The sequence below is a fragment of the Delphinus delphis genome, chromosome 8 (genome assembly GCF_949987515.2).
Source record: "Delphinus delphis chromosome 8, mDelDel1.2, whole genome shotgun sequence".
NCBI lineage: Eukaryota > Metazoa > Chordata > Mammalia > Artiodactyla > Delphinidae > Delphinus > Delphinus delphis.
In genome coordinates this window covers 11,984,439-11,997,726 of record NC_082690.1, presented here as the reverse complement: position 1 = coordinate 11,997,726, position 13,288 = coordinate 11,984,439, and the positions used below count along the sequence as shown (strand labels likewise).

The 13,288-nt window shown below is 37.9% G+C and overlaps 1 protein-coding gene across 3 annotated transcripts in view; it reads left to right on the top strand.

Annotated features, from left to right (window-relative positions):
• Positions 1–13,288, top strand: part of JHY (junctional cadherin complex regulator) — a 64,195-nt gene that overhangs the window by 38,543 nt on the left and 12,364 nt on the right. For all 3 annotated transcript variants that reach the window (XM_060017129.1, XM_060017128.1, XM_060017127.1), the window contains one exon: positions 9,089–9,750. In XM_060017129.1, coding sequence (XP_059873112.1) covers positions 9,089–9,750 — 662 coding nt within the window. The remainder of the gene's footprint in view (positions 1–9,088; positions 9,751–13,288) is intronic.

The following is a 13,288-nucleotide window of genomic DNA, read 5'->3' as shown; positions in this document are numbered from 1 at the left end:
AGGAGCAGAATAAAGAAAAAAGAATGAAAAGAGCTGAAGACATTCTCAGAGACCTCTGGGGCAACACTAAGTGCACCAACATTCAAATTATAGGGGTCCCAGAAGAAGAAGAGAAAAAGAAAGGGACTGAGAAAATATTTGAAAAGATTATAGTTGAAAACTTCCCTAACATGGGAAAGGAAACAGTCACCCAAGTCTAGGAAGCATAGAGAGTCCCATATAGGATAAACCCTAGGAAAAACACACCAAGACACATATTAATCAAACGAACAAAAATTAAATTCAAAGAAAAAATATTAAAAGCAGCAAGGGAAAACCAAAAAATAACATACAAAGGAATCCCCATAAGGTTATCATCTGATTTTTCAGTGGAAACTCTGCAGGCCAGAAGGGAGTGGCAGGATATACTTAAAGCAATAAAAGAAAAAAACCTACAACCAAAATTACTCTACCAAGCAAGGATCTCATTCAGATTCAATGGAGAAGTCAAAAACTTTTCAGAGAAGCAAAAGCTAAGAGAATTCAGCACCACAAAAACACCTTTACAACAAATGCTAAAGAAACTCCTCTAAGCAGGAAACCCAAGAGAAGAAAAAGACCCACCAAAAAAACCCCAAAACAATTAAGAAAATGTTAATAGAAACATACATATCAATAATAACCTTGAATGTAAATGGATTAAATGCCCCAACCAAAAGACACAGACTAGCTGAATGGAAACAAAAACAAGACCATATTATGCTGTCTTCAAGAGACCCACTTCAGACCTAGGGACACATACAGACTGAAAGTGAAGGGATGGAAAAAGATATTCCATGCAAATGGAAATCAAAAGAAAGCTGGAATAGCATTACTCATATCAGATAAAATAGACTTTAACATAAAGACTGTTACCAGAGATAAGGAGGGACACTACATAGTGATCAAAGGGTCAATCCAAGAAGAAGATATAACAATTATAAATGTTTATGCACCCAACACAGGAGCACCTCAAAACAAGGCAAATACTAACAACCATGAAAGGAGAAATCGACAATAACACAATAATAGTCGGGGACTTTAACACCCCACTTACACCAATGGACAGATCATGCAAACAGAAAATAAATAAGGAAGCACAAGCTTTAAATGACACAATAGACCAGATATATCTAATTGATATTTATAGAACATTCCACCCAAAAGTGGCAGAATACACTTTCTTCTCAAGTGCACATGGAACATTCTCCAGGATAGATCACACCTTGGGTCACAAATCAAGCCTCAGAAAATTTAAGAAAACTGAAATTGTATCAAGCATCTTTTCTGACCACAACAACACTAAGAGATTGGAAATCAATTACAGGAAAAAAAACTGTAAAAAACACAAATACATGGAAGCTAAACAGTGTGCTACTAAATAACCAAGAGATCACTGAAGAACTCAAAGAAGAAATTAAAAAATACATAGTAACAAATGACAATGAAAACACGATGACCCAAAACCTATGGGACGCAGCAAAAGCAGTTCTAAGAGGGAAGTTTATAGCAATACAATCTCACCTCAAGAAACAAGAAAATTCTCAAATAAACAATCTAACCCTACACTTAAAACAATAGAGGGGCTTCCCTGGTGGCACAGTGGTTGGGAGTCCGCCTGCTGATACAGGGGACACGGGTTCGTGCCCCGGTCCGGGAGGATCCCACATGCCGTGGAGTGGCTGGGCCCGTGAGCCATGGCCGCTGAGCCTGTGCGTCTGGAGCCTGTGCTCCGCAGCAGGAGAGGCCGCAGCGGTGAGAGGCCCGCATACCGCAAAAAATAAATAAATAAATAAATAAATACATGTAAAACAATGTTAAAAAAAATAGAGAAAGAAGAACAAAGAAAACCCAAAGTCAGTAGAAGGAAAGAAATCATAAAGATCAGAGCAGAAGTAAATGAAATAGAAACAAAGAAAACAATAGCAAAGATCAATAAAACTAAAAACTGGTTCTTTGAGAAGATAAACAAAATTGATAAACACTTAGCCAGACTCATCAAGAAAAAAAGGGAGAGGACACAAATCAATAAAATTAGAAACGAAAAAGGAGAAATCACAACTGACACTGCAGAAGTACAAAGGATTATAAGAGACTACTACAAACAACTATATGCCAATAAAATGGACAACCATGAAGAAATGGAAAAATTCTTGGAAGGGTACAATTTTCCAAGACTGAACTAGGAAGAATTAAAAAATATAAACAGACCTATCACAAAATGAAATTGAAACTGTTATTAAAAATCTTCCAGCAAACAAAAGTCCAGGACCAGATGGCTTCGCAGGTGAATTCTATCAAACATTTAGAGAAGAGTTAAGACCGATCCTTCTCAAACTCTTCCAAAAAACTGCAGAGGGAGAAACACTCCCAAACTCATTCTACGCAGCCACCATTACCCTGATACCAAAACCAGAAAATATCACAAAAAAAAGAAAATTATAGACCAATATCACTGATGAACATAGATGCAAAAATCCTGAACAAAATACTAGCAAACAGAATCCAACAGCATATTAAAAGGATCATACACCATGATCAAGTGGGATTTATCCAGGGATGCAAGGATTCTTCAATATATGCAAATCAATCAATGTGATACATCACATTAACAAATTAAGGAATAAAAACCATACGATCATCTCAATAGATGCAGAAAAAGCTTTCAACAAAATTCAATACCCATTTATGATATTAAAAAAAGCTCCAGAAAATGGGCATAGAGGGAACCTACCTTAACATAATAAAGGCCATATATGACAAACCCACAGCAAGCATCATACTCAATGGTGAAAAACTGAAAGCATTTCCACTAAGATCAGGAACAAGACAAGGATGTCCACTCTTACCACTCTTATTCAACATAGTTTTGGAAGTCCTAGCCACGGCAATCAGAGAAGAAAAATAAATAAAAGGAATACAAATTGGAAAAGAAGAAGTAAAACTGTCACTGTTTACTGATGACATGATACTATACATAGAAAATCCTAAAGATGCCACCAGAAAACTACTAGAACTAATCAATGAATTTGGTAAGGTTGCAGGATACAAAATTGATGCACAGAAGTCTCTGGCGTTCCTATACACCAACAACGAAAAATCAGAAAGAGAAATTAAGGAAACACTCCCATCTACCATTGTAACAAAAAGAATAAAATACCTAGGAATAAACCTGCCTAAGGAGGTGAAAGACTTGTACTCAGAAAACTATAAAACACTGACGGAAGAAATCAAAGACGACATAAACAGGTGGAGAAATATACCATGTTCTTGGATTGCAAGAATCAATATCGTGAAGATGACTATACTACCCAAAGCAATCTATAGATTTAATGCAATCCCTAACAAACTACCAATGGCATTCTTCACAGAATTAGAACAAAAAATTTTACAATTCGTATGGAAACAAAAAAGACCCCAAATAGCCAAAGCAATCTTGAGAAAGAAAAATGGAGCTGGAGGAGTCAGGCTCCCTGACTTCAAACTATACCACAAAGCTACAGTAATCAAGACAGTATGGTACTGGCACAAAAACAGAAATATAGATCAATGGAACAGGATAGAAAGCCCAGAGATAAACCCACACACATATGGTCACCTAATTTATGGCAAAGGAGGCAAGAACGTACAATGGAGAAAAGAAAGCCTCTTCAATAAGCAGTGCTGGGAAAACTGGACAGCTACAAGTAAAAGAATGAAATTAGAACACTACCTAACACCATACACAAAAATAAACTACAAATGGAGGAAAACATACGAAAAACACTCTTACATAAACCACAGCAAGATCTTTTTTTGACCCACCTCCTCGAGTAACGGAAATAAAAACAAAAATAAACAAATAGGACTTAATTAAACTTAAAAGCTTTTGCACAGCAAAGGAAACCATAAACGAGACAAAAAGACAACCTTCAGAATGGGAGAAAATATTTGCAAATGAAACAACAGACAAAGGATTAATCTCCAAAAAATACAAACAGCTCATGGAGCTCAATATTAAAAAAAACAAACAATCCAGTTAAAAATTGGGCAGAAGGGCTTCCCTAGTGGCGCAGTGGTTGAGAATCTGCCTGCCAATGCAGGGGACATGGGTTCGAGCCCTGGTCTGGGAAGATCCCACATGCCGCGGAGCAACCAGGCCCGTGAGCCACAACTACAGAGCCTGCGCGTCTGTAGCCTGTGCTCTGCAACAAGAGAGGCCGCGACAGTGAGCGGCCCGCGCACTGCGATGAAGAGTGGCCCCCACTTGCTGCAACTAGAGAAAGCCCTCACACAGAAACGAAGACCCAACACAGCCAAAAATAAATAAATAAATTGATTTTTAAAAAATGGGCGGAAGATCTAAATAGACATTTCACCAAGGAAGACATACAGATGGCCAAGAGGCACATGAAAAGATGCTCAACATCACTAATTATTAGAGAAATGCAAATCAAAACTACGATGACGTGTCACCTCACGCTGGTCAGAATGGCACACCAGTCAGAATGGCCATCATCAAAAAATCTAGAAAGAATAAATGCTGGAAAGGGTGTGGTGAAAAGGGAACCCTCCTGCACTGTTGGTGGGAATGTAAATTGATACAACCACTATGGAAAACAGAATGGAGCTTCCTTAAAAAACTAAAAATAGAACTACCAGACAACCCAGCAATCCCACTACTGGGCATATGCCCTGAGAAAACCATAATTCAAAAAGAAACATGCACCACAGTGTTTATTGCAGCACTATTTACAATAGCCAGGACATGGAAGCAACCTAAGTGTCCATCAACAGATGAATGGATAAAGAAGATGTGGCACATATATACAATGCAATATTACTCAGCCATAAAAAGAAACGAAATTGAGTTATTTGTAAGTGAGGTAGAAGGACCTAGAGTCTGTCATACAGAGTGAAGTCAGTCAGAAAGAGAAAAACAAATACCGTATGCTAACACATATATATGGAATCTGAAAAAAAAATGGTACTGATGAACCTAGTTGCAGGGCAGGAATAACGAGATAGACATAGAAAATGGACTTGATGATGTGGGATGGGAGGGTGAAGCTGGGGCGAAGTGAGAGTAGCATCGACATACATACACTACCGAATGTAAAATAGTTGGCTGGTGGGAAGCAGCGGCATAGCACAGGGAGATTGGCTCGGTGCTTTGCGATGACCTAGAGGGGTGGGATAGGGAGGGTGGGAGGGAGGCTCAAGAGGGAGGGGACATGGGGACATGTGCATGCATATGGCTGATTCGCTTTGTTGTACAACAGAAACGAACACAGTATTGTGAAATAATTATACTCCCATAAAGATCTATTTTAAAAAAATACTGAGAATTGATGGTCATCCTCATCGTTTTCTATTTAAGTGCCGTACACATGCCTAAGATCCTTACTTCAAGCCAAGCAATCCGTCGTCACTTTACCTGTCCACATAAGTCTTGCCCTGAATCGCTTTGTGCTCTCCTGTGAACCTTCACAGATTTTCCAAATCCCATTTCCACTGTGTGCTCAGAACCAGACACAGTACTGAGCTAAGGGTCAGACCCTTGCTGGCCAGTGCAAGAGGGTACACTCCCACCAGCAGAAGATCCTTCCCAGGAAAGGAGCATGCTGTCAGTGGGAAAGAAGAAAGTTCCCCAAATACATGAGTCTTCAAAAGGATGAAACAGGATGTTTCCTTTCTTGCCTCTAAATAAAATAACTCTTGCCTCTCTAGACAAGGAAAAGAAACGATAGCGCAAAAGATATGCAGCGCCTTTGACTTATCTATGTCAGCATCCTTGTGACCACATCCTAAGTGATCTTCCCACCTTTCCAAAGAGCTATTCATTTGGTTTTCCTCCAGCACTATCAACAGAGCTATGCCGCTTTTATTCACCTGAGCACAGAGTCCTCCTATACCAGCACTGAATATTAGAGCTACTGTGTTCTCTAAATTTTATTAATATTATCGAATGGAATGTATAACCCAGACTCAGAGAATGTGTGTTTTGTTGTTAGTAAACACAAAAGAAACTTCAGAGCTAATCTTGGAGCGCAGGCACAACCTCAGGACTCCAGGGTCGATCAGGGTGACTAAGAACAAGAACGGCTTTTGTTTTAAAGCAGATTAACATTTTGGCTGACATCAAAGCGTGCATTCTCCCCTCTGCTTAGGTCATGTAAACGGAAAAAGTCGTGAGAGAGAAATAGCCAGATGCTGCCGGTCTCAGGGTTGGGGGCAGACTTCCCTTGGATGGCACAGTATGAAGGAGCACTAATAACTGAGCACAGATCTTACTGAGAAATTACCATCCCAGCATTAGGCATCAGGAGCCCCCGGTGCTAACGCTGCAGCCAAAGGACTCTGCTTTGTGTGTGCTGGGAAAACCTACTGCCACTAAGCAGTTATTCTGAGTGCTTGGTCCGGACTGATTGTGAGTGTTGGTAACAAAAGAACCCCAGTGAGAGGGGGATGAAATAGAGGATTTCGGTGCTGACGGAGATTAAATAGCCTGAGAATGGCTTTGTATATTAACTTCAGGGAACTAGGGTCTTGCCACCTAAAGAGTGGCACCTGATGCCTCAATTGTAGGTAATAAACCTTTAGTAAACCTCAGATCTCAAGTAGGCTGCTCGGAAGGTGAGAGGGATCGCATCAAGCCCATAAACGTCTTTCTTTCTGGAGACTGAAATGCCGTCTCTGGGCACTTACATTTACGTGAACAGTGGATTTAACACTCGAGGCAAATGAAGTTTCTCATGAAATGATGAGTCCTTGGCCTTGTTGACAAAGCACCCTGTGAAGAGCACTACTGTCATCTGAATTGTCGGCTGCAAATGTATAACAGGATTAAGACCAAGCGGTAACCCAAGATTTTGGGTCTGGTACCCCAGGAAAGAACACTCTTGATAGGTTTTCTTGGTGGAAATGAGAGAGACAGAGCTGGACAAGTACAGTCATATGGCAGCAGAAAAAGAGTTCCTGGTCACTTATTTTTCTAGCAATTAAAAGGCTGAACAGGCATGGTTGGACTTAGAGATGATCATACTAAGTGAAATAAGTCAGAAAGAGAAAGACAGATACCACATGATATCACTTATATGTGGAATCTAAAATACAACACAAGTGAACTTATGCACGAAAGAGAAACAGACCCAAAGACATAGAGAGCAGACTTGTGGTTGCCAACGGGAAGGAGAAGTGGGGGAGGGATGAACTGGGAGTTTGGGATGAGCAGATGCAAACCATTATATATAGGATGGATAGATAACAAGGTCCTACTGTACAGCACAGGGAGCTATATTCAATATCCTGTGATACACCATAACGGAAAAGAATAGACAAAAAGAATGTATATATGTGTTAACCTGAGTCACTTGTCTGTACAACAGAAATTAACACAACACTGTAAATCAACTATCCTTCAATTTAAAAGAAGGCTGAACAAATATTGAAAAGAATGACATTATCAGCATTAATAAATATCTCTAGGTCATAGCAAAGAGGGATCTTTTTTGACCTTCAAGAACAGTGATGGCAGCCATGAAAAGAGCCGCTGTGTTTCATGGACACACCTACGAGCGTGTAGATAACAGTGTTCTTCTGGATCCACTACAAGGAAGGATGCTCTTGGGCTGTCTGTTGGCAGCGCCGCCTTGCCCACATTTCCCCCATGCAGCTCAATATATTGCATGAAAAGAAGGACCCTTCTTAATTGAAATACAGACAGAAAAGGAAGTATTTTCTTTTCTGGAGCACCACAGGTAAAAACTTAAAGTTTAGAGGAGCTACTAAGAACCTGGCCAATCCTCCAAAAAGTTCAAATTCTAAGGAGAACTTACTCTACATTTTGAATTATAAGTCATTCTTACTTGAAAATCTGATATAAGAAGTCATATTGTGTATTACTGTTTTAAATTGAATAATCTCAACCTTATCGTTATAATGAGATTTCATGAGAAGTAGAATACCAGTAAATATTATACAGGAGCAGGATGAGCCTTAGCAATTATATCAGAAAAGTGAAATAAAAGTTGAACTTATCCTTAAAACAATTTGAGCAAAAACATGATTTATTCAAGTTTTTTCCTCAAATGATCTGGGTAACTTGCATTTTTCGATTAACGTTGCGCAGATACAGGCCACAGAGGCTTTTTGTATGTGTGTTCAGCAAGGAAGAATTATGTTGCAGTTATATACCACACTGAGGCATATGGTCCTCGGACTGTTTTCAGTAAGCATTTAATCATTCTTTCCAAAGGCCTCTTAACTCAGCTAGTTTTTCACAAAGTAATGAGCGCTTTATTCCTCGGGAAATATGTCTAAATGGCTTAGCACAATATAGTTACATAGTGCATCTATTATACCAGGAGTACATTTTGTTGTTACAAGACTTTGGAAAGCATAAAGACTGCTCTGAAATTGAAATATTTCCCCCAGATGTTTGATTGCCTAAGTACAGGCTATATTAAGGAACAGAAGCAAAACAACCCTTGTGGTTTCACAGTTGTCCTATCACCGCACAGACTCTTTTATAATCCTCTGAATAAAATCTAATTTGTTTCATCTGGTGAAGAGATCATTTCTAGCTTCTGACCTATGTGAGTAAGAAGATCTGATAATCTGAATTGTATTTCGTATTAAATTTGTACTTGGTGGGCAAAGCAAATTGTTGATGTTCTTTCTGGATAATATTTTTAAAAATATTCATCTTAGTTAAGATAAACTTGCATATTTTGATGTTGATTCGCCCTTCCTTTGTATGCAGCTCTTTAGAGGTAAAGCTGCTTTTTTCCCCCATTTGGTAATACTTCATTTTACAACATTTTAAGTCAAAGACTTGCCCTTAATATAATGCCCATTCTAAGCTATTTCTTTCTAGAAAATTCATAACCTGAAACTGCCAGGAGGAACCACTCAGCTAATCACCCTCTCATTGCCCGAAATGAGGAAAGGACCCTCTGTTCTCCTTCTTTAGCTCTTTTCAATTCTGTGGTCACCTTCCTAGAAGTCTTAACTCCCAGTTTGAGAAACACTAAAATTGGTGAAGAGTGTCAATCTTTTAACTTTATATTAACTAAAAATATCTTTTTAGGATTACCAGGAACACTGGTCTCAATTTGAAAATGCAAAATCAAGCAATGGACCCAGAGGTCAATCTTCAGAAACAACCAATGGCCAGCAACCTTCCAGAAGACCAGCCAAGCACAAGATTCAAAAACAGCATGAACACCGGCATGGCCCAAAGTCTTTGGTGACTGAAGAGCTGGTTGTCAGTCAAGGAAATCAGAATAACGCTTCCAGACAGCAGCAAACCCCAACTAAGCCTATACCTACGGCAGTGAAACAGGAAACAGTCGTGGTTATGAATGCCCCGAACAATGATTTACAATACTCAGGTATACCGAGAAGCCAGGAACCCAAAGTAACCTCCAATAAATATGCTCCACCACACCAGGCTTCTGACAAGGTGTTATATAGAAATTCTACCAGGTGTCACTCCATGATGAACGTTAATACGGAAAGAGGACGCAAAGACCAAGAAGAGAAAAGATTTTCAAATCAGCAGCTACACATCGACACTCTTTCCAATACGGACTTGAACTATCTTCATGAACTGAATAAGAAGCACGCATCCCTTAGCCAGAAAGGCTCTCAGTCTGTTTCTAACATAAATGATAGTGGATCAACTGAAAATAAGAAGCAACCCAAACGGACTTACACAGAAACAAAGTATAAGGACTTAGAAATATTATGGTAAGAATTTCCTGTTCTCAAGTGGTTTTCTAGAGTAATGAGAGGCTGCTAGAGAAAGACAGGACGGGGAGGACGGGGTGGAGGGGCGGGGGCTGTTCATGGCGATGGTCAGGCAAGAGGAAAAATTCTCCTAACGACGTTCTTGCCTTTGATTTCTGCAGAAAATAGTCCACTTTTGATGTATTTCTTCTTCCCTGTCTCCTCTACTTTTTTCACTGTTGTTAAACCAGAGGTTGGAGGGAGAAGGGCAGAGGGACCCAGTCAAAAAAGATCAGTATATTTTGAGGGTCGCAAGTAATGTTCAGAGGGAACAAATTCTCTCCAACTCTGTAATGGTCTATCCTAAGAAAATAATCTAAAATACAGGAAAAAACCACTTGGGTATAAATCATTTACATATAAATATCATTTACAACCATATGATATTACTTATATGAGAAATCTAAAATATGGCCCAAATGACCCTATCTACAAAACAGAAACAGAATCACGGACGTAGAGAACAGACTTGTGGTTACCAAGGGGGAGGACGGGGAGGGAGAGGGATGGACCGGGAATTCGGGGTTGGTAGATGCAAACTATTACATCTAGGATGGATAAACGACAGGTCCTACTGTATAGCACAGGGAACTGTATTCAGTATCCTGTGATAAACCACAATGGAAAAGAATACAAAAAAAGAATGTCTATATGTGGATAACTGAGTCACTTTGCTGTACAGCAGAGATTGTCACAGCATTGTACATCAGCTACACTTCAATAAAAAAATATATATATCTCATTTACAGAAATGACAACAATAATTGAATAAGGAAATGTTTAGATTAATTATAATATTTAATATCATGTAACCATTAAAAAACATGTTTATGAGGAAATTCTTCTATAAAGAGAAAATAGTACAGTGCAAAAATAACACCTAAGGAGTATGAGCTCTATCTACTCTGTCAAAATGTGCAGAGAAGACGAAAAATGCACCAAAATGTCAATAGTGGTTATTTCTGGCAAGAGAGATTGGGATTCTTTTTAATTTCTTCTTTATATTTTCTGACTTGTCCCAGTTCCCTACAGTGTAGATGCATTACTTCTATAATTAGAAGAAAGAAAAGCTATTTTTAAAATCGGGGTATTTCTTGATATCATTCAGTCAAATGTGTTTATTACATACCTGATAGGGCTGAATATAGGACTAAAAAGCTATAAAAGATACAAAAGTAGTATGATGCATGGGAACCTTCAAGGAGCTTATTTTCAAAGTAGGGAGACAGTTTGACACACATGAATTAATGAGAAGACATTTAAGTGCTCCACGTGGAGGTATGGAATGTACAATGAATAAGATTCAGAATTTGCTTCCTAGAAGAGATAGTGATAGATAGATAGCAGGCATTCTCATCTTTTTTTCCTGACTTTAGAGGGAGTGAGTCTAACATTTTTGCCATTAAAAATATTTAATTTTTAGTAGTTAGGGAGATAAATAGGAACTGACCTCCTATTCCTATTTTTTTCCTGCAAAGAACTTCTATCATAAATAGATATTTAATGTTATCAAATTCTCTGCATCAATTGAAAAATTTTCTCCTCGAATCCTTTATGTGGCTAAATGTGTTAACAGATTTTCTAACATTCCATCGTCCTTTTATTCCTAGGACTAACCCAACTTGTCACACGATTTTAATATATTGCTTGATTTGATTTGTTAACACTGTTTAGGATTTAACATTCACATGCAGGAAGTGAAACTGGCTTAAAATTCTCCAATCTGCCATTGGCCCCCGCCTGGATGTGTTATCAAGATTATACCAGCCTTAAAATAATTCCCCCATTTTATATCCTCTGGGAGACTTCATGTACAACTGGAACTGCTTCTTGAAGATTTCAAAGAATTTTCCAGTAAAACTATTTAGTTCTCATGTGTTTTTTTGTTTGGCTTTTCTTTTGTTGTTATTTGTGAGCAGATATTAAACTTTAAACTACTTACTTTTTTTGTGATACTCATATATTTGTATTAATTTCTACTATGTTAATTTGTCCTAGCCACCCTACTTTTTCCAATACATATTGTCTTTATTTTTTTCATACTGTCTGTTGAACTGATAGAACTTTCTGCTACTTCTTCCCTCTACTGATTTGGAAATGCATATTCTCTTTCTATTCTCTTTTTTTTTTTAAACTTACATTATTAACTAGTCTAGTGTTAAAATTTCTATTCTCCTGCAGACATATTCAAATCATTGGATTGTTGTAATCCAATCACCCTTTGTGTCATACATATTATTTTTATCCAGCATCTTATAGCTCTAAAACTAATCATTGTTTTATTACTGTTGTATAGAGTCAGTGCTGTTTTAGATTTAACCAGTTGTTTATTATCGTCTTTGCCTCCCATTCTTTTTTCCATTTTACTCTTTCTTCCTGAAGTAGATCCTTTAGAAGTTCTTTCAGCAAGTACATTTCACTGGTAAATTTACCGGAAATTCCTTTACTTTCCTCTCTATCTTAAATTATGTTTAACTTGATAAAGAATTAACCTCTTTGAAAACATTGTTTTTCTATTTCCTGGCTTCTCTATTTCTTCGAAAAGTCTTTTATCAATGTAATTATCATTCTTTTTGTCTTTGTCTTTTTTTCTCTTCTTGGTTTTGAGGTCTCTGTTTTTGGTGTTCTGAAGCTTTGCTGTGATGTATCTAGGTTTGAAATTTGTAATCCTGCTTGTGATTTTTCTGGGATTCCTAAATCTGAGTGTTCATTTCTTTCATAAATTCTGGAAAATTATCACCCATTTTTCCTTTGAATATTATGTCTCCCAAATTTGCTCTCATATTCCTTCAGGAACACAAAGTAGATGTATATTTGATTCTCTTATTCTAGACTCTGTGTCTTTTTAACTGTTCCTTATTTCCATCTCTTATCCCTCTATGCCTCTTTCTGAGAAATTTCCTCTAAGTTTCTAAGTCTCTTCAGCCCCAATATGCTCTTTGGTGTATCCACTGAGTTGTAAATTTCAGTAATGGTGTTTTTCATGTCTAGGAGTTCTACATGGTTCTGATTAAAACCTTCCTGTTATTTTTTCAGAATATATTTCTCGGGGTTTTGATTTCTTCCTTCATGTCTTTAATCATTATAAACATGCTTCCTTATGAATGCTGTCTAATATTCAATTACCTTAAGTTCTTAGAAATCTACTACTGCTTTGTGTGTGTATCTGCTCATTCTCATACTTGGTAGGTTATTTACTCACATGTTCTAGGATTTTGGATTGTGAACTTAATGTTTATCATCTTCTCTGTAGACACCTAGGCAGGCTTGGGTGGGAATGTATCCTTCCAGAGAACTTGCTTCTGCCAGATACTACAGAGGTATCCTTCCTCTAGGATCGCTTTATGTTAATTTCTTGGTGTTGGATTTCCATGATTATGTGGGGAAGGTAAATATGAACCCCAAATGTTGTCCCGTAGATATTCACAGGGAATTTTTTTCCCAGCTCAGAGCCTACATTAAGACAGATAGTCTTGCTTTGTTGTTTCCCAAGGCTGGT